Source organism: Microcebus murinus, chromosome 4, assembly GCF_040939455.1.
Source record: "Microcebus murinus isolate Inina chromosome 4, M.murinus_Inina_mat1.0, whole genome shotgun sequence".
Lineage (NCBI taxonomy): Eukaryota > Metazoa > Chordata > Mammalia > Primates > Cheirogaleidae > Microcebus > Microcebus murinus.
Window position 1 is genome coordinate 32,239,334 of NC_134107.1, and position 18,714 is coordinate 32,258,047.

Here is an 18,714-nt window from a genome sequence, read left to right on the forward strand (position 1 = left end):
CCTCCCCGGGAAGATCTACAGAACAGAACAAAAGGGGTGAGACAGCTGCCCTGGGATTAAGCAAGCGGGCAGTTACTGGTGACCGGCAGGATCCCTTGGGTGACGGAAAGGGAGTTAAGGAGCAAAGGAGATGAAGAAATGGAGATGGTGAAAATGAGAGGACCGAGCAGGCAAGAGCTGGAGGCACAGAGGAGCCTCAGGCAGTAACTACTATTGCCTGGGCAGTCCAAGAGGCGAGGGAGAAAAACCACTCGAGGAATCTAAAGATCAGTGTAGGATTCCCAGTGTAAATTAGGGTTCTCCTAAAATTTGGAACTTTCATGCCAATGATTTTTTTTTTTTTAGTACTGCCTCTATGGAAAGCCAATGGTGTTTAAGTTCACTATTTTTCCAGAACATACCGTCCATGTCTCCTCTTCATCCAACTCAGCTGGCTATGACTGAATGCCAAGGTCACCCTTTTGCCTGAAACCACGCCGCAGCCTCTGCTGCTCTTTAGACAAAAGCCAGCACCCACAGCCGACTCCTGTGTGATCCTGTGCCTACCTCTCTGCCACGTCCACTGCCCACTCGCTCTCCCCTCCATTCCTGCCCACCACCCACACAGCCTTCTCCCTGGTTCTGGAACAAGCCACGCTCCTTCCCACCACAGAGGACAGTACACCCTCCTCCCTCAGCCCCAAATCCCTGCCTGGTCATCTCCTAATCCATCCTTCTAGATTAGCTCAAATGTCACTGTCTCAGGAAAGCCTGCCCTTACCCTCCCCCTCCTCACTCTCCAAGGCGAGCCCCTCCCTCATGCTCCCCAGCACCCTGGGCATAAGGGTACTCACCTCTCAGCCATCACACACTCATTCCTATGAACGTATCAGTTCAGACAGTATTTACTGAGCACCTGGATGTGGCAGGCACTGGGCTTCCCCTTCACAGTACTCACCTCCATGGGGAATCATAAACAAGGAAAATCAATTTGGAAACAACAGGCACCATTATTTAAGACTGCACAGTATATCATGACTGTAGGGAAACTATTTGTCTTGCAGTGATAGATCTCTATTGTGCGTTTGGGATAGATACTCTTTTTTTTTAGAGATAGAGTCTTGCTCTGTTACCCCGGCTGGAGTGCAGTGGCACAATCACAGCTCACTGCAGCCCTGAATTCCTGGGCTCCAGCAATCCCCCCACCTCAGGCTCCCAAGTAGCTGGGATTACAGGTGCATACCACCACATGCAGCTAATTTATTTATTTTTTATAGGGATTGGGCCTTGCTCTGTTGGCCAGGCTGGTCTTAATTCCTGGCCTCAAGCAATCCTCCCACCTCAGCCTCCCAAAGTGCTGGTATTACAGGCATGAGCCACTGCACCTGTCCCTCATTTTTATCTTTTGCTGCAGAACAAAGAAAACTGTCAATTTGGTTGTTTAAAAAAAAAAAAAAAAAAAAAACCTGAGTAGTATAAAATTGAACCATGGTGGAAAAGAAAATCAAACCATGGCTGTGTAGGATGGGTGAGGGGAGGTGAGAGAGGGGAATGTCTGGAAAGGGGCAAAGGGAAACTTATTTGGGGAAATAGTTCAGGGATTTGGGTTAAATGGGTATATACACTTGTCAAAACTTGGGAATGTATTCTTAAGATTTCTATATTTCATTGTACGTAAAATTTACCTTAAAAACAAAGAACCATAAACAAATATTGAAACCTAATCAATGCCATGCATGCTATAGTATGTAGTACTGAATTGTACTGATATCTGTAACTTACTTTGAATACACCAAAAAAATAAGATGAACTGATGGATGGATAGAGGCACAGACAGACACATGATAAAGCAAAATGTTAAGGTACCATCTAGAGGGTAGGTATATGTGTGTTCTTTCAATTTTTCTGTGTTTAAAATTTTCATAAAATGTGGGGTGGGCAGGACAGGACTGCATTGGATGGCTGAAAATACACTTATATTGTAGTCAGATCTAGTTTCAAATCCCAGCTCCACCACTTACAAACAATGTGCCCTTAGGCAAGTCGGTTTCTTAAATGCTCTCTCAATCTCTGCTTCCTCTAAGCAAAATGGGCAAAAACTATCTGACAGCAACAGCAAAGGGATTACATTAGACCCTGATCCAGTAACACCATGGTAGCTGTTCCATAAATGCTAGTCTTCTGATTTAGAAGTCAACATATTCACAAACTAGGACACATCTTCAATAAAACATAAAAGAAGAATCTTGTAAAAAAAAATTTTTTCTTGCTACATCCCAAGGGAAATTAAAAGAATAAATTAATTGTGCTATTTTTATGGGTAAAGACACTGACCTTCCATCAGTAGGACACCTGGAGTTCCATGTCTAAGGAGAGTGACAGATCCACATTGGTGGCACTTCTCCCTCCATCTCCCAGTGGCCAACACCACCCAAGGTTAGCAACACAGTCACATCAGGAGGAAGGATGGGGAAGTGTCGTCACTGGTGCACTGAAGCCAAGACTCCCAATCTCCTTCCCAGATGTGCAAGGGAAAAGAGCCAGCCAGACAGGCCCTGGGTTCTGCTAAGGTGCCTGACACACTGTCAGAGGTGGTACTCATGAGACTGACTCGGCTTTTAGCATAATTACATGAACTGACAGATAGCCTTAAGATCATCAATAAAGCCCGCAGTCGAGACTAATAACGTGCACTCAACTGAAAGATGTCTAATAGGCCACCACATGGGCTTTGCATCTCTAGATTTGAAAGGCAAAAGAAAGGAGCCTATCCATGACAACAGCACATGAGGAGGAGGTGCTGACATCTGGAAGCAGAGGAAAATGACACCTTTCGGTGCCAGAAAACAAAAACATGCCCATTCAAGAGGATGAGGTCTGACATCTTAAATTTAGTGAGAGGGTTAATTATATGTCACAAGGAAGACATCACAGTCAAAGGCAAATGTGACTTTTTCAAAAACATCGCCGTGTGCCTACTAGATTGTACAGTTAGAACTATATGCAGTTATTTCAAGCCATTTTAGACTGCGCACAGCAATCTGCCTGCTTTCCACCCTCTCTACCTTGAAATCTTATTCCCTTTTACATAATTATAAACCCAGCTAGCTGACTGGCCTATTAAGCCTAGACGTCAAACTCCTTGGAGACATCATGCACTTGTGAAAGCTGCCCTGCCTCTAGCTTGCAATCAGCCAGGGGTGGAATATTCATACCATGGAAATTGGCCCATGCTATAAATTAGGCCACTTGTCATTGTTGTTTTTCATAGAACCAGCTTACCAACACATGAAGCTATCTTTTATTGCTATGAGGGAGGAGACAAATTTGGGGAAGTTTGCCCTGCCCACACCATCTCATTTAAAACTGACCTCCATGGTCGAAGAAGGGGTCAGACGAAGAAGCCACGTTGGTACCATGTGCACCTTCTCCCTGGCCTCTGCTGATCAGCTGATCCCTAACTCCATCCGCCACACTGAGCAACCTGACTCCCCCCTCCAGGAATGTGGAACCAGGACAGACACCTGACAATAGGCACTTAAACTGAAGGGTCTCGTCCACTCTAGCTGTAGTGAGCACCACCACAAGCACACAAGCGAGAAGCCTCCTACAAGGTTTAGTGTCAGAGGAACCAACAAGCTATGGGTAAGCAGAGAAAGCCAGTTTGCAGAAAGAGGCAGAAGGACGGACCGAGCTGTAGGAAGAGGGAGAGGCAAGAGGCACTGGGCCCATGAGACAGAGAGCCATTCATCTGACCTCTTAATGTCCAGGAAGACAATGTGAGAAAGCAGAGGGTGGGCTGTGGCATCGAAATGCCTGGGTTCAAATCTCACCTCTGACCATTACCTGGGCGACACTGGGCAAGTGACTGTTAAGTTCCCTTATCTGAAGCATGTGATAATGACAGAATCTACTTCATAGGGTTGTTGTGAGACTCAAGTGAGCACATACAAATAGTAAATGCTCAAAGGTGTTAGCTGTGATTTCTATCAATTAATTATAGTGTCCATGTGGCCCAGTTAAATTTCATTCCTGTTCTGAATATGTCACATGAGATTTCCCCCGTGGCCTGGGGCCCCAGACTTGAGCTAGTTTTAGTTATGTCGCTAGGTGATCGATCTGTCCCCTAGCTCTTGGAGTAATGTAAAAATCCCTAGCCCACTGTGTGACCTTTAGCAAATCATTTCCTCAACCCTCTCTTAGGAGCTGGTGTGAGATTCAGATAGGAAGAGAAACCAAAAGCTTCAGCAACTGTGAAGTTGTTGCACCAAACCTAGAGACTGTTATCCCTGCAGGAAAAGTAAACATATTACATTAGCCACAAAAATGGAAAAACACTTGTTTAAAATATTCTTATCGCTAGACCAGAGGCAAGAAATATTCCCCAGCCCACTAAAAAAAATCAAAATAAAAAGGCTCCACTTTTATAGGATTCACCAGCTTGATGCATATGTTCATCTCTAGTATTAATAAGATAATAACAGGAAACTGCCAAGGACACCTCTAGGTGCTGATTTGTGAATACATTCTCATCCAGTTTAATTATATTCAAAATAATGCTCCTAATCCAGATCCTCCTAGTCTTTTCAAAACAAAGACTTCTTATTTGATAATGAAGGATGTAAGTTTGGAGATATTTTTGCTCAGCCCTTTTCAACAAGGATTTATAAGCCACACTATGAATGTCAACACATTTTCTTCTCACACTTCCCATTTTTCTTCAGCCTCCCTGGTTTGCTGTTGACATTTGGTAAACAAAAAGACAAGTGACAGGGGAGCAGCCTTCATTCCCAGGGACAGAGGTAGAAGGACAGGTCTCAGAGTCCTAGTTTTTCATTCAAGCCACTTAATTCCATATTGCATGTGGAAGAGTAAAGTTAGAAATATTCTAGACCTTCCTATGTACTGGAACTGCATACATACCAAAGCCATTTGTGTTTCTAACATCAGGAGATTTCATTTCAAGCTAAGAACAGATTTACCGTATATAAATCTAAATCAAATTCCCCTCTCGTGGACAGGACACACTGGGCAAAGCCTCGCATGAATGGACAAGAGGCAGGTGCAGCAATGACCTTGGACGATGCTTGAGGCACCTATTCGGCCTTTTTATTTACATCTGCATTATTGGATAAAACATGATGTTTATCCCCATCCTGTGTGGTGTTCAGAAGGGTCCATGATTTTCCTTAAACATCTGTGGATGTATCTTCCCAGCCAAGGAACAGGGAAAATGAGAGGAATAGTCTAAGGAGATATTTTAACTCTAGGTTTGAACCTGACCTGTGGTTTTAAAGCTATTCTCCTTATAAATAAAAGGCTTTTTCCATGTTTCCAGGAGTTCAAATTCTCTCAAGACAAAATTTATTAGAGAAAGAGGGCCACAATATACAGTGATAAGTGGGAAAAGCGAGGTGCGATTACACTCTTAGTATCTTTAAAAAAAAAATTAAGTGAGGATATGTCTATACATGTAAATATTTGTATGGAAAAGGTCTAGAAAGACCCATCACACTTGCTTCACAGTGTAACTCTAGGGAACTGTGAGGCTAACATAGCCTTTTGCATTTTGCTGTATACACTTGAGTACTGCTTGAATTTAATACAGTGCATGTTACTTTTATAATTTTTGAAAAGCCAATGAAGATTGAAGATAGGCCAGTATTTACCCGGGCTTCACATTAGAACCATAACAGCCAAATATGGGAAAACTCTTCCCTTTTCAGAGTGAGAATCCTTGACTGGGCTTGGCCACTAATGCAGGAAGAGGCAGGAAATGCAGTTGATGGAACCTTCTCCTCCACATCTGCTTACGGCTCATACACACACAGCAGGAGACGTAGGAAGAAAGCGGGATCCTGAGGATCTTATTCATAGATGGGAAAATTAAGGCCTTGGAAAGCAAAGTGCCTTGACAAGTAACAGTCAGACAGGGGTGACCTTAGTCTCCTGAATCCATCTAGCACAATTTCCCCTCACCTAGGCTGTTCTGCCTAGACCTTAAACTGAACCTCTGGAGTGTCCACTGGTATCTCTGAGAATGAGGAAATGAACCTGAAAGTACTTGATATTTTTAGTTTTACTAAAGAAACCCTTGAGTGATCTTCAATCTCATCTGTCAGACCATAGGCATTAAAGAAGAAATAATAATTCTACACAAACATTTCCATAAAACAGAAGAAGAAATATTTCCCTATTATTTTATAGGCCAACATTACCCTTATACCAAAACCAGACAATACAGTTCAGGAAAACTAAAGCTACAGACCAATATCCCTCATGAACATAAGACTTTAAAAATGCCTAACAAAAATATTAAAAAATCAGACCCAGCTGGAGCACACATCATGACTAAGTTGGAGTTTATCCCAGGAATACAGATTGGTTCAACAATCTAAAATCAACTTAGATTGTCTTTTTACAGACTAAAGAAGAAAAACCTTGTGATCATCTCAATAGATAACAGAGAAAGATTTGCCAAAATTCAATACCCATTCATGATAAAAATTCATGAAAACTATAACTAACATCATTCTTAATAGTGAAACACTGATGTTTTCCCCCAAGGCTGGGATCAAGAAAAGGATGTCCACTCCCCATTTCTATTCACCAATGTACTGGAAGTCCTAGCCAGTGCAATAAAGCAAGAAAAAGAAATAAAAGGCATACAGATTTGAAAGAAAGATACAAAAGTGTCTTTATTCACAGATAACATGATTTTCTATTTAGAAAAATACAAAGACTCTCCAAAAAGCTACTAGAACTGAGTCTGGAAAGGTCACATGATTTAAGGTTAATTTTTTTTTTTTTCTTTAAGAGACATGGTCTTTCTCTGTCACCCAGGCTGGAGTGCAGTGGGGCAATCATAGCTCACTGTAACTTCAAACTCCTGGCCTCAAGAGATCCTCCTGGCTCAGCCTCCCAAGTAGCTAGGACCACAGGAACATACCACCAAAGCCAGCTAAGTTTTTTTATTTTTTGTAGAGACAAGGTCTTGCCATGTTCTCAAACTCCTGGCCTAAAGCGATCCTCCTACCTCAGCCTCCCAAAGTGCTGGGATTACATGCATGAGCCACTGCACACAGCCATGGTTAATATTTTAAAATCATATCTCTACATAATAACAAAGAAATGTTTATAGTACTGCTTACCAAAGCACTGAAAAACATGAAATACATATGTATAAATTTATATGCTAAAAACTATAAAACACTGATGAGAGAAAAGAAAAAATAACTAAATAAATAGAGAGAGGTATCATGGTCATGGATCAAAAAATCCAATGTTAAAGCAGTGATCATCCCCAATTGATCTAGATTCAATGAAATCCCAATCAAAAATCCAGCAGAACATTTATACCCCCATAATATGCTGAAATAAGAAAAAAAAAATGAAAGAAAAACCCAGTAGCCTTTTTTAATAGAGATTGACAAGAAGATACTAAAATCTATATGGAAAAGCATTAAGACCTACAAGAGCCAAAAAGGTTGAATAGAAGAACAAAGAGTATTGCCACGATCTGACTTCAATACTTACTATACACATAGAGCAATGGAACTCCATCAGGGGCTATTTTACCAACCAGGGACCATTTAGCAATGTTTGGAGACACTTTTGGTTGTCATAACTAGGCAAGAGGGGAGTTATTGGCATCTACTAGGCAGAAGCCAGAACTACTGCTAAACTCCCTAACGCACAGGACAGGCCTCCACAACAAAGAATTGTTGAATTCAAAATGTCAATGGTGCTGAAGTTAAGAAACCCTGAGCTAGAGAAATCAAGATAGTGTTGTATTGGCATAAGGAGAAAAGCAGAGATCAATAAAACAGACTAGAGTCCAGAAATAAACCCACACATATATGGTGCCAAGATAAGTCAATGGAGCAAGGATAGTCTTTTCAATAAATGGTGCTGGAACAATTAAACATCCGTATAAAAAAAAATTAACCTTGAATCTTATCCTCCACCACATACAAAAATTTACATGAACTGGATCACAGACCTAAATGTAAAAATAAAATATAAAACTTCTAGAAGAAATCATAGATGTTTGTGGCATTGGGTTAGGCAAAGATTTCTAAGCTAGGACACACACACAAAAAAATCATAAATTAAAAAGTTGATAAAACAGAGTTAACCAAAATTTAAAAGTTCTGGTCTTTTTTTTTTTTTTTTTTTTTTTTTGAGACAGAGTCTCGCTTTCTTGCCTAGGCTAGAGTGAGTGCCGTGGCGTCAGCCTAGCTCACAGCAACCTCAAACTCCTGGGCTCAAGCGATCCTCCTGCCTCAGCCTCCCAAGTAGCTGGGACTACAGGCATGCACCACCATGCCCGGCTGATTTTTATATTATATACATTAGTTGGCCAATTAATTTCTTTCTATTTTTATGGTAGAGACGGGGTCTCGCTCAGGCTGGTTTCGAACTCCTGACCTTGAGCAATCCGCCCGCCTCGGCCTCCCAGAGTGCTAGGATTACAGGCGTGAGCCACCGCGCCCGGCCAAAAGTTCTGGTCTTTGAAAAATATTGTTAATAAGATGAAGAGACAACCCACAGACTAGGAGAAAATATTTGCAAAACACCCACCTGATAAAAGACTTATATCCAGACTATATAAAGAAAGCTCAAAATTCAATAGTAAGAAAATCCAATATTTTAAATGGGCAAAAGATTTTAACAGCCACTTCAAGGTAGAAATAAAGATATAAGAACATGAAAAGATATGCAATAATAAAATAATTAATAATTAGAGAACTGCAAACTGAAACTGCAATGAAATACCACTCAACAGCTATATGAATGGCTGAAATTTAAAAGAAAAAAAGCTGACAATACCAAGTACCAGTGAGGACACAAGAGAAGCAACTATAATTCTCATAAATTGCTTATGAGAATGCAAAATTGTACATCTGCTTTGGAAAAGAGTTTGGCAACTTCTTATAAGGTGAAACACATAACTCATACATGACCCAGAAATCCCACTCGTAGGTGTTTGTCCCAAGGGGAATGAAAAGTGCCCAAAGATTTTTATGCCATAAGCTGGAAATAACCCAAATTGTCCATCAATTGGTCAATGAATAAGCAAACTGTGGTGCAATGGAATACTATTCTGTAATAAAAAGGACATCATTAGTGACCCATGCAACATGAATGATTCTCAAGAGCATTAAACTAAGTGAAAGAAGACACAAAATATTACATACTGTACAATTCCATTTTGGTGACCTTCTGGAAAAGGCAAAATTACAGAGAACAGACAGGACAGAGAACAGACTGGTGGTTGCCAGGCGCTGGGTATGCGGGGGAAAGGAATGACTGCAAGGGGCAGGAGGGAACTTTGGGGGGGGGTGAGAGAAACGTTCTATTTCTGGATTGTGGTGGTGACCCATGATTGTCTACTTCTGTCAAAATGCATCATACAGTGCACCTACAAAGGGTGAATTTCACTGCATGTAAATTATACCTTAATGCACTTGACTTTTAAAAGGGAATGAAAAAAACTGGTGGCTCATGAGTGCATTCTCTTTGTACAGCATGACATTTCAAAAGTCTGAATTAATTGGTGAGATTTGAAAACAAGGAGATTCTAAATAAAGATTCAACTTTTCTTGAGAAGTCAGAACTACAGCACCCTGAGCATCAGTCCCTTGCAGGCTGCCACCAAGCAGTGGCTGCCTCTTTGGACAAGGCAGGCACTTTCTGTCTTCCCACATCCCCTGACCTGACCTAACTCATGGAGGTACTTTACCCGCCTGCCACTGCACTTGAGGGTTTCTTGTCCTGGTATGGGCTGCTTGAGGACAGAGGCCAGCCCTGGCTTGTTCTCACTATACCCCTAGTACTAATGAAGAGCTTGGCAAATTCCAGGTGCTTGATAAATATTGCTGAATTAGTGTGACTCATTTGCCACCTTCTCACCAGCTACTATCACTGATATTTACAACACCCAGATTGTTAACTGTCCTTTGGTCCTGAAGTCCCCAAAGAGAATCACATCCATGGCAGTCATCCCATGACCCAGAATAATGTGTCCTCTGTGTGTTTAGAAATCCCCTCTAATATGTTGTCAAGCGACGAAAATGTTTTAGGATCATTCCAACTATTCATTTTTGTCTGGAGAAGAGTAGAGTTGTTGTTTGTTTTAAAAAAAAAAAGAAAAGAAAAGAAAAAGAAAAAGAAAAGAACAATATGGGCCTGAAGGTTAATGAAAACGAAAAAGGAAGTGTGCACATTCATTTTGAATATTCTCAGATCATATTCTAGTAATTTGAGACTTGAGATAAGTAAGCTTCTGAGAAACTCTTGGGCTGTCATCAGAATTTCAGGATCTCAAGTTTCCACTGTGATGGTCAGTTTTAGGGAGGGGATATCTGACTTCTGGGTTTCCTTGTGTGGTTTTTGTTTGTTTGTTTTTTGTTATTTTATTTATTTATTTGCTTTTTTGAGACAAGGTCTCACTCTGCTGCCCAAGCTGGAGTGCCGTGGCACAATCACAGCTCACTGCAGCTTCAAACTCCTATGCTCTAGTAATTCTCCTGCCTCAGCCTCCCAAGTAGCTATACTACATGCATGTGCAGGCCACCATGCCCAGCTAATTTTATATTTTAAATTTTTATTTATTTATTTACTTATTTATTTTTTGTAGAGACAGGGTCTTGCTATGTTGCTCAGGCTAGTCTCCAACTCCTGGCCTCAAGTGATCCTCCCATCTTGACCTCCCAAAGTGCTAGGATTACATGCATAAGTCAGCACGCTCAGTCTGACTTCTATTTTAGTAAAAGCATAGTGTTACTGTTCCCAAGATGATCTTCTTTATCTTGGGGTAGGGGTGGGAATGATAAGATGGGAGGCAAGTTTTGGGACATAGTGTAAGTATCTTTGAAGTGCTAAAAATTAATATTGAGGGTAAAATATCCAAATATATTTTGGGGGCCATCTATATGTGGGTGGAGACACCAAATCAAACACTCTTGTTGTATGTCTTTAATGTTAAAAGATGAGAGAGTATGAACATATGTAATTGTACCCCATCTTAACCTTCCGTTGGCCCACCTCCCCTATTACTCTGCTTTTTGCTATAAAAAAGATCTTAAAAGAGTTGTGGCATTTCTGTGAACAATTTCTCTTCTTCCTTTCACTCTTGAACCCACTGCAATCAGACTTCCGTCCCCACTGCTCTTGGAGGCACTAAACACCTCCACATCTCCAAACCCAACAGCTACTGCTAGTCCCCACCTAACTCCATGCAGCAGCTTTGGCCAAGCTGATCCCTCTCTCCTCCTTGAACACTGCACTTTTTTCCACATGGATTTTGTTCTCTTCCCACTTTGTTTTTTTCTCCATCTCTTGCTGATCCCCCTATTCTCTGAACCCCTAAATGCTGCAGTGTCCCAGGCTCACTGCTCAGATCTCCCTCCTTCTCCATTCTCATGCTCTAGGCTTCTTATCCAGTTCTGTGCTGGTGGCTCCCAAATTTATATCTCTGGACCTGGTATCTCCCTACAACTCCAGACTACTTTGTTCAACTGGCAACCTGACATCCCCACTTGAATAAATACTTCAAGCATTACATACCCCAAACCTGAGCTTCCTACAACCTTTCCCATCTCAATTAATGGCATCTTGATCTTTCCAGTTGCTTGAGCCAAAAACCTTGGAATAATTTTGGGTCCTCTCTTTGTTTCCTACCCTTTCAATCCACCAGATAATTCTCTTAGCTCTATCTTCAAACGATGTCCAAAGTCTACTTCTCACCACCCATCCTATTGCCACCTGTCTAAGCCACCTTCATCTGCAGACCGGATTTCAACAACAGCCTCCTACCTGTTCTGCTTGTTTCCACACTTGACCTTACAGACTTTTCTCCCCATGACAACCAGGGTGGATCTTTTAAAACCGAAGCCAGATTATGTCACCCCTTTATTGGGTGTTCCAATGGCTTACACCATCTCATTCAAAAATATTAATGAAATACCAAGTCATCACCATGGCAAGTCTAGCCCCTATCGTCTCTTCCACATCATTTCTCACTACTCCCCCTTTGCTCATTCAGTTCTATACGAGCATTCCTTCTGGTCCTCAACCACCCCAAACACAATCTCTGTGCAAGGCCTTTGCACTTCCTTTTCCCTCATCCCGGAATACTCTTCCCCCAGATACACACTGTTAGGTCTCTACTCACATGCCATCTCATCGTACAGGCCTCCCCTCACCACCCCGTATAGACAAGCACATGCATGAGCATGCTATTTGCTACCCGCTATTTTACTTTGTAGAAATTACTACCACCTGACCTACAAGTATTTGTACTGTCGCTTGCTCCTCAAAATGGGACCCCATGAGCTCGCATCATGAGCACCAGGCAAGCACTTGTTAGAAATACAGACTCTCGGGCCTGTCTAATCAAGATCAGCATTTTAACAAGATCTTCCAGTGATTCGTAGGCACAGTGAAGTTTGGAAAGCACTGGGCTAGTTTCTAAACACCATGAGAACGGGGTCTTGTTTTTATTTATTACTGTTATCTCAGAATATTGAGGCACTCAAAACTCATTGAATGAATGAATGAACAAATGAACAGTTGAACCTATTCCAAATGGCCCTGCAAGTCAATGATATGTATACCAGGAGGTTGGAAAGGGGCAAGAAAGACATCCCAGGTCAAAATTATCTCCCCCCCACACACATATCACGCTATATTAGAGATTCTCTGGTAGCAGCAAACCCTTCTCTCAAAATGCAAATATATTGCCTTACTAAAATACTCATCCACAACTTACTGCGAATTATTTAAATGAAATAAGAGTCTAACATCTAACAGAATCAGCCAAACTGAGGAAATAGGAGTATAAGAAGGCTGAAAATTTAGTAAGTTCCTATTCTGTGCTGGGTACCATAACAGGCAATAGGGAAATGAAGCTAAATCAGGAACTAACAAGCTGGTGGGAAAAGCAAGCAGCCCTTCCACGGGGAGGGCCTGGGGGAGTCCCGGGGCAGTGAGAGGGTGTCAGATACTCCTTCCTACAGCACCCTGTGCCCTGGCCACAAAGAACCCTTTACTTTTCCTCTGCCTGAAATGCTACCATCAATGCTGCCAACCCCTGCTCATCCTTCAAGGCCCCCACTCTCCCAGAACTAACCGTTCCCTCATCTTATGGGCTCTGATCACACTGGAGAGTTCAAGGGCCCGTATCACCCGCTTTATGATGGCCTTCTTCACGACACATTTTCCTTTTTTTGAGACAGAGTCTTGCTCTGTCACCTGGGCTAGAGTGCCGTGGCATCGGCCTAGCTCACAGCAACCTCAAACACCTGGGCTCAAGTGATCCTCCTGCCTCAGCCTTGCGAGTAGCTGGGACTACAGGCAGCACCACCATGCCCGGCTAATTTTTCTATTTTTAGTAGAGACAGGGTCTCTCTCTTGCTCAGGCTGGTTTTGAACTCCTGACCTCAAGCAATCCTCCTGCCTCAGTCTCCCAGAGTGCTAGGGCCACTTTATCCTTATTCACCCCTGTAACCCCTGCCTGAGCACAGCACCTGGACAGAGTCAATGTGCAGTCAATTTCTGCAATTTTGTAAGAACAGCTAGCATTCGTTGAGCATTTACTGTATAAGCAAGCACTGTTTTAAACACTTTAGACACACTGATTCATGCAATCCTCACAAGAACCCAATGGGACTGAAACTATCATCATCCCCATTTTACAGATGAGAGAACTGAGGCCCAGAAAGTCACACTGAGTAGCTGATCATATAGGGATGAGCACCTGTCCCAGCATATAACAGGCATGCAAAGGTTTACTGACATGAACCGAATGGAAGATCAGTAGTTAAGAAGACTGTGAAGTCAAATTTGAACTTTACTATTTTGCCTGGAGCCGGGAAGGCAGATGAATAGAGGATGTCAGCACTTGCTGCTGCAAAGAATCTTCTTTCCCACACCAACCTCCCACATCCAAAACAGGAGTTACTGCCTGGGATCAACGGTTCCAAGGAGATGGGAGTTAGAGGGAGTTTGAAGGAGGACACTGAGGACGACAGCAGCATTTTCTTTAGGTGGAAAAGAACTCAGATACCTTGAGAACATTAAAGCAAAGAAGTTGAGGTGAGGTGGGTAGAAGTAGTCTGGGAACACACTGCAGAGGCTCCAGGACACAAAGGTGCTGAACAACTGCTACGGTATTTTCCAGAAGCAAATCTATTTTTGCCCATTTGTCAGCCAAGGCAAATGTCTTGGTCAGAAGACAAGGAACAGCAGCCATGCAAATGACACGACCACAGCAAGCCAGCACTTTTAGTAGGATCTTAACTGTCGCAGGTTTGGCTTCTCATGCAACTCAGCATCGGACGCATTCTGCAGTGAGGGGCAGCACCAAATCGCTGCCCCTCGGGAAAAGTTCCAAATTAAGTTGTTTGTTGAAAGTCAAAGGTACCCAGAATGTGTCATTCACTCTCCTCCCTCCCTTCTGCCACTGCTTTCTCCCAGTGGGGCCTTAGGCCCAGGACTCATCTGCCCTGGGAGGAGCTGCCCCAAGGGGAAATCAGAGTACAAGGGAAAGCAGGCAGGAGGTGAAACATGGAGCCCGGTCCACTGAGAGAGACACAAGTCAGGAAACCGAATCACCGGCAAACCCAAAGGAGACCACAGAGCTCGGAGGTAGACTGTGGATCCACAGGTGGGCTGGACCCCGGGGGGAACTGGTCATGAACGGTGACAACAGAAAGGGCACCCAAAAAGCACAAAGGAAGCAACAAGGAACTCCAATGAGAAAAGACAAAGGACTTTGGGGAGGACCATCAACTTTATGATTTTTACCATCATTTTAATCAAAGCATCTTTCCTAGCTGTGTGTCGCCATGACCACCACACTAAAAGAATAAAAGAAAAAAAGACACTAGGGCTAAACTCAAACAATACAGGTCAGAAGTCCTCTAAGTCAGGCTCTGGCAGCCTGAAAGAGGAGTCAAGCAAAGTCACAGAGGTTCAGAGGGTACAAAGGTGAGAGGAAAGGTCACAAATTCAAAACTGATCAGAGGAAATCATCTGACATGAGGCTGCATAGGAACAATACCCGAAAGCCAAGTTTCACTTATTACAGATGGTTGAACAGTTTTCATTATCTGCACTCAAATGGACAACATCCAAAAATAAATATCTCATAGCAGTTTACAAAACTACCAAAGATTTGAGACCCTGTAAACAAAAACTCAAGGTGTGTTTCTGAGCCAATGTAATACTAAGGTATTTATGTGTGTCTGACTCAGGATTCACCTTTTAACCATTATGCCAAATACACACCACCTGAAAACTGCTACAGGACTAAAAATTGGGGGCTAAAATTCTTCAGAGGTTTTTCTCAAGCCTGAGATACACATCCAAAGATTACTGAACTTTTTAGACATTATAATCACAACAGAAAATTCCTTGGCAGTAATCTGTACACAGACACCTCATGTCAGTGACCCTTTACGTGAAGCAAAGGAAAATGGGCTATGAATTAAGCTGTTTAACTTAATTAGAAGACAAATATTTTTAACCTGAAACCCTCTTCTCTACAACAGTGTTAGCTCCTCACAATTAGGAATTTTAGTCTAATTTGGGGGAGGGGACATGCTGGGAAAGAAGAAGTCCCCATCAGTCCTTGCTAAAAAACACAAAACTACAGGAACATACTACCTGAAGTGAGAGCTATAGTCCTTGATAAATTAAACACATTAAGAGCTCAGGATTTCATCAAAAACACAAAAGCCTGCCCTTTCCAAGTGCCATAGTAATCATTCTTAGTTCCCAGACAATTGCTGACTGCACAGTGCAAGTTTTGAAGCACATTAGCAGAATAATCCTCCTCCCTCGCCCCCAAAGAGTTACAACAGATTTCTCAAAATCGTCCAAGGTATTACAGAAATCTAGTTCCTAGGGATTGCTGGAAGTCTAAGAGCTGAGCGTGATTATTTTTAAATAACCTCCTGCAAACCGTGAATTAAATACTTGATCAGTGCCTGAATCCCTTTGCAAGGTGCAAGCAATTATTTTAGGCACCTCTGTTCCAAAAGAAAAGGGTTCCGCTATCAACACATGGGGGAAACTGCTATTTGGGAAGCTGGCATGGGAACTACCTAAACTCTCTGGCCATTTCATGCAGTTTAAGACAATGTGGACACTCAACAGAGAGCCCAAAATATAGTGGACGTCTCCACCCTGAAACGTGTCCTAATAAAACACTTCCCTTTTAAGGTGTCTTAAGCACACCAGGTCTTTATCCTAATGAAGCGTGCCTGAGGGACCACTAGGAAGATCTGCAACTTGTCCAAGAAGAAGATGCGAATGCACCTCTTTTTTTCCTTCCCCGCCCAACAGTGCCTTCCCCGGAGACAGATTTCTGACAGTTGGGCTGCCGTTGCAGCAGCAAAGGGCGGAGAAAATCCCAGAGCCGGTGCTGCAAAGACCTCTCGGTCCACCGCCACTCGGTCAGGTGCCCGCCCCGACGGGCGGCCCCGCCGCTCCAGAAGCCTCTGCGGACGCAAAGCCGCCGCCAAGTGCTTACCCGGGTCGGCCCGGCCGTGCTCCAGGAGGGCCGCCAGCAGCAGTAGTCCCAGCAGCAGCGGGGGCGGCGACGGCGGCGACGCGTCGTGGGACCCGCCGACCCCGGGGCCCCTCACGCCGGTGCCCCGCGCGGCTCCCGCGCCGGTGCGGCCGAGCCCACGCGCCCGGAGCCGGCCCCCGCGCCCCCGCGCCGCCGGCCCGGCTCCCCTCGGGCCCTGAGGCTTCGCCTCCTGCAGAGCCATGGGGACGCTTCACACATCCAGGCCGCCGCCTCGCTCCGCAGGGCGCTCGGGTCCTCAGCGGGCATCGCCGGCCATGGCCCGGGCGCCGGAGGGAGGGGGCGCCGGGCGGCGCGACTGGCTCGCTCGTCCTGCCGCGCCCGGCGGGCTCCGGGGAGCCGCGGCTTCACCCGCGCGGGGGCCGGGGCCGCATGGAGCCGCGGCGGGCGCGGGCCGGGTTCCCACGCTGCCTGTCGCCGCGCGCCGCGCGTCCCGGGCAGCGAGGGCGGGACGGGCGCCGCCCGGGGCTCCTTCCCCGGCGGGCTCCTGCAGACCGAGGGGGCGAGGCTGCGGCGCACGGGACTGGCGGCCGCGGGCGCGCTCGGGTCCCTTCCTCCGGCCGCCGCCGCTGCCTCTCCGCCCGGCTCGGCTCGCTGTTCTCCCGCTCGCTGGGGTCCGGGTGCCAGCTCCGGCTCCGGCCCCGGCTCCCGGGCCGCGAGTGCTACTGCAGCTCGGAGCGGCGCCTCATTGACAAAGAAAGCACGTAGCCACCGGAGCGGGCGAGGGAGGCGAGGCAGGCGCGCGCGCGCATCCCCGCGCGGAGCCACCGCGCGCCCCCCGCTCCCGCGCGCCCGGCCGGGCCCCGGACCCAGGAGGGGGACCCCTCCCGGCCGCTCCCGCGCCCCGGCGATGCGCCTGGGGGCTTCCCTCCCCCTGTCTCTCCCACCTCCTCCCCCACCTGGAGGAGGGAAGGTCGGCGGGAGAGGTCGTCTGGCCCGAGAAGGGGGGCAAACGGTCTCGGTCACCGTGCCGACGCGGCCAGAGAGCGCTTCAGCCTGGATTTGGAAAAGCTCTTTGTGGATGGGCGGGCGCGCTTTGTGCTGTTTGTGCACTACTTCTCTGAGGGGCCAGCGAACACTCGCACGCCGTTACCTCTGAGGAGCTGAGGAACTGAAGCGGCTGTGGCCTGGTTGCGACAAAACGCTGGATTAAAAACACCTTATAAATATGTGTTGCAGCCATACTACGTGCACACCAGTGCACTGCGCTTTGGGAAGACCCGAGACGGGGGAGTTTTTTCAAAAAAGGCCCTCCCTGCAAACAAGAGAGTTAAGCAGTCACTACCCAGTGGGACTAAAGGCCCCCCCCCCTGGGGTGAGCTGAATGGGTCTCCCGCTCTTCCCCTTGCCAGGCTTGATGGCCGTTAGCAAGTAACCTAGGTCATAGGAGTCCATATGTCCTTCAATCATTTAATATTAAGCGCCCACTGTTTGCCAGCTACTATGCTAGGCACTGGGGATACGAGAAGTGAGTAAAAACACACATCCCTGACCTGGAGAAGCTCAAACTCTGTTCATTCAACAGTATTTATTGACCGCCTGTTACGTGCCAGGCCCTGTTCTAAACACTGGGACAAGAGCCATGAACAAAAGCCCTGCCCTCCTGCAGCCGACATTCTAGTGGCCTAAACAGATAAGTAATAGAATATCAGACAGTGATAAATGCTGTGGAGTAAAATCAGAGTAAAAGAATGAAACGCGAGGAGGGGTGTTGCCGTGTTGAATACGGTGAAGAAAAGCCTCACTGAGAAGGTGACATGGAGCAAAGACCTGAAGGAGATGAGAGAACAAGGCTTGCAGGAAGAGCATTCCAGATAAAGGGAACAGCGAGGGTGAAAGCCCTGGGGCAGAGCGTGCCTGCTGCGTTCAAGGCACGGCAAGTTGGCCAGTGTGTCTGGAAAAGTGTTAAATCTCAGGGTGCATCTGTAGGATAGAAATGACACCACATTTCATCTAAGACGCATTCTTTCATATGTTAACTTCTCAGAAGTCAGATGTGTCTTATAATGTACCTAAGATGCGTTGAAATATAGTAATACCTTGTTGGAGGTTATGATTTAATCTGGCTCTTTCATTAAATTCGTTGTGTTTTGGTTTGTTTCAAGAAACTTGCAGTCTAATTGAGGCGATAAAGCAAG

At 45.1% G+C, this 18,714-nt stretch overlaps 1 protein-coding gene across 1 annotated transcript in view; it reads right to left on the reverse strand.

Annotated features, from left to right (window-relative positions):
- Positions 1-16,850, reverse strand: part of KIAA1549L (KIAA1549 like) — a 273,623-nt gene extending 256,773 nt beyond the window's left edge. Inside the window, exon 1 of the mRNA XM_076002045.1 lies at positions 16,520-16,850. Coding sequence (XP_075858160.1) covers positions 16,520-16,760 — 241 coding nt within the window. The 5' untranslated portion in view covers positions 16,761-16,850. The remainder of the gene's footprint in view (positions 1-16,519) is intronic.
- Positions 16,851-18,714: the final 1,864 nt, after the last annotated feature.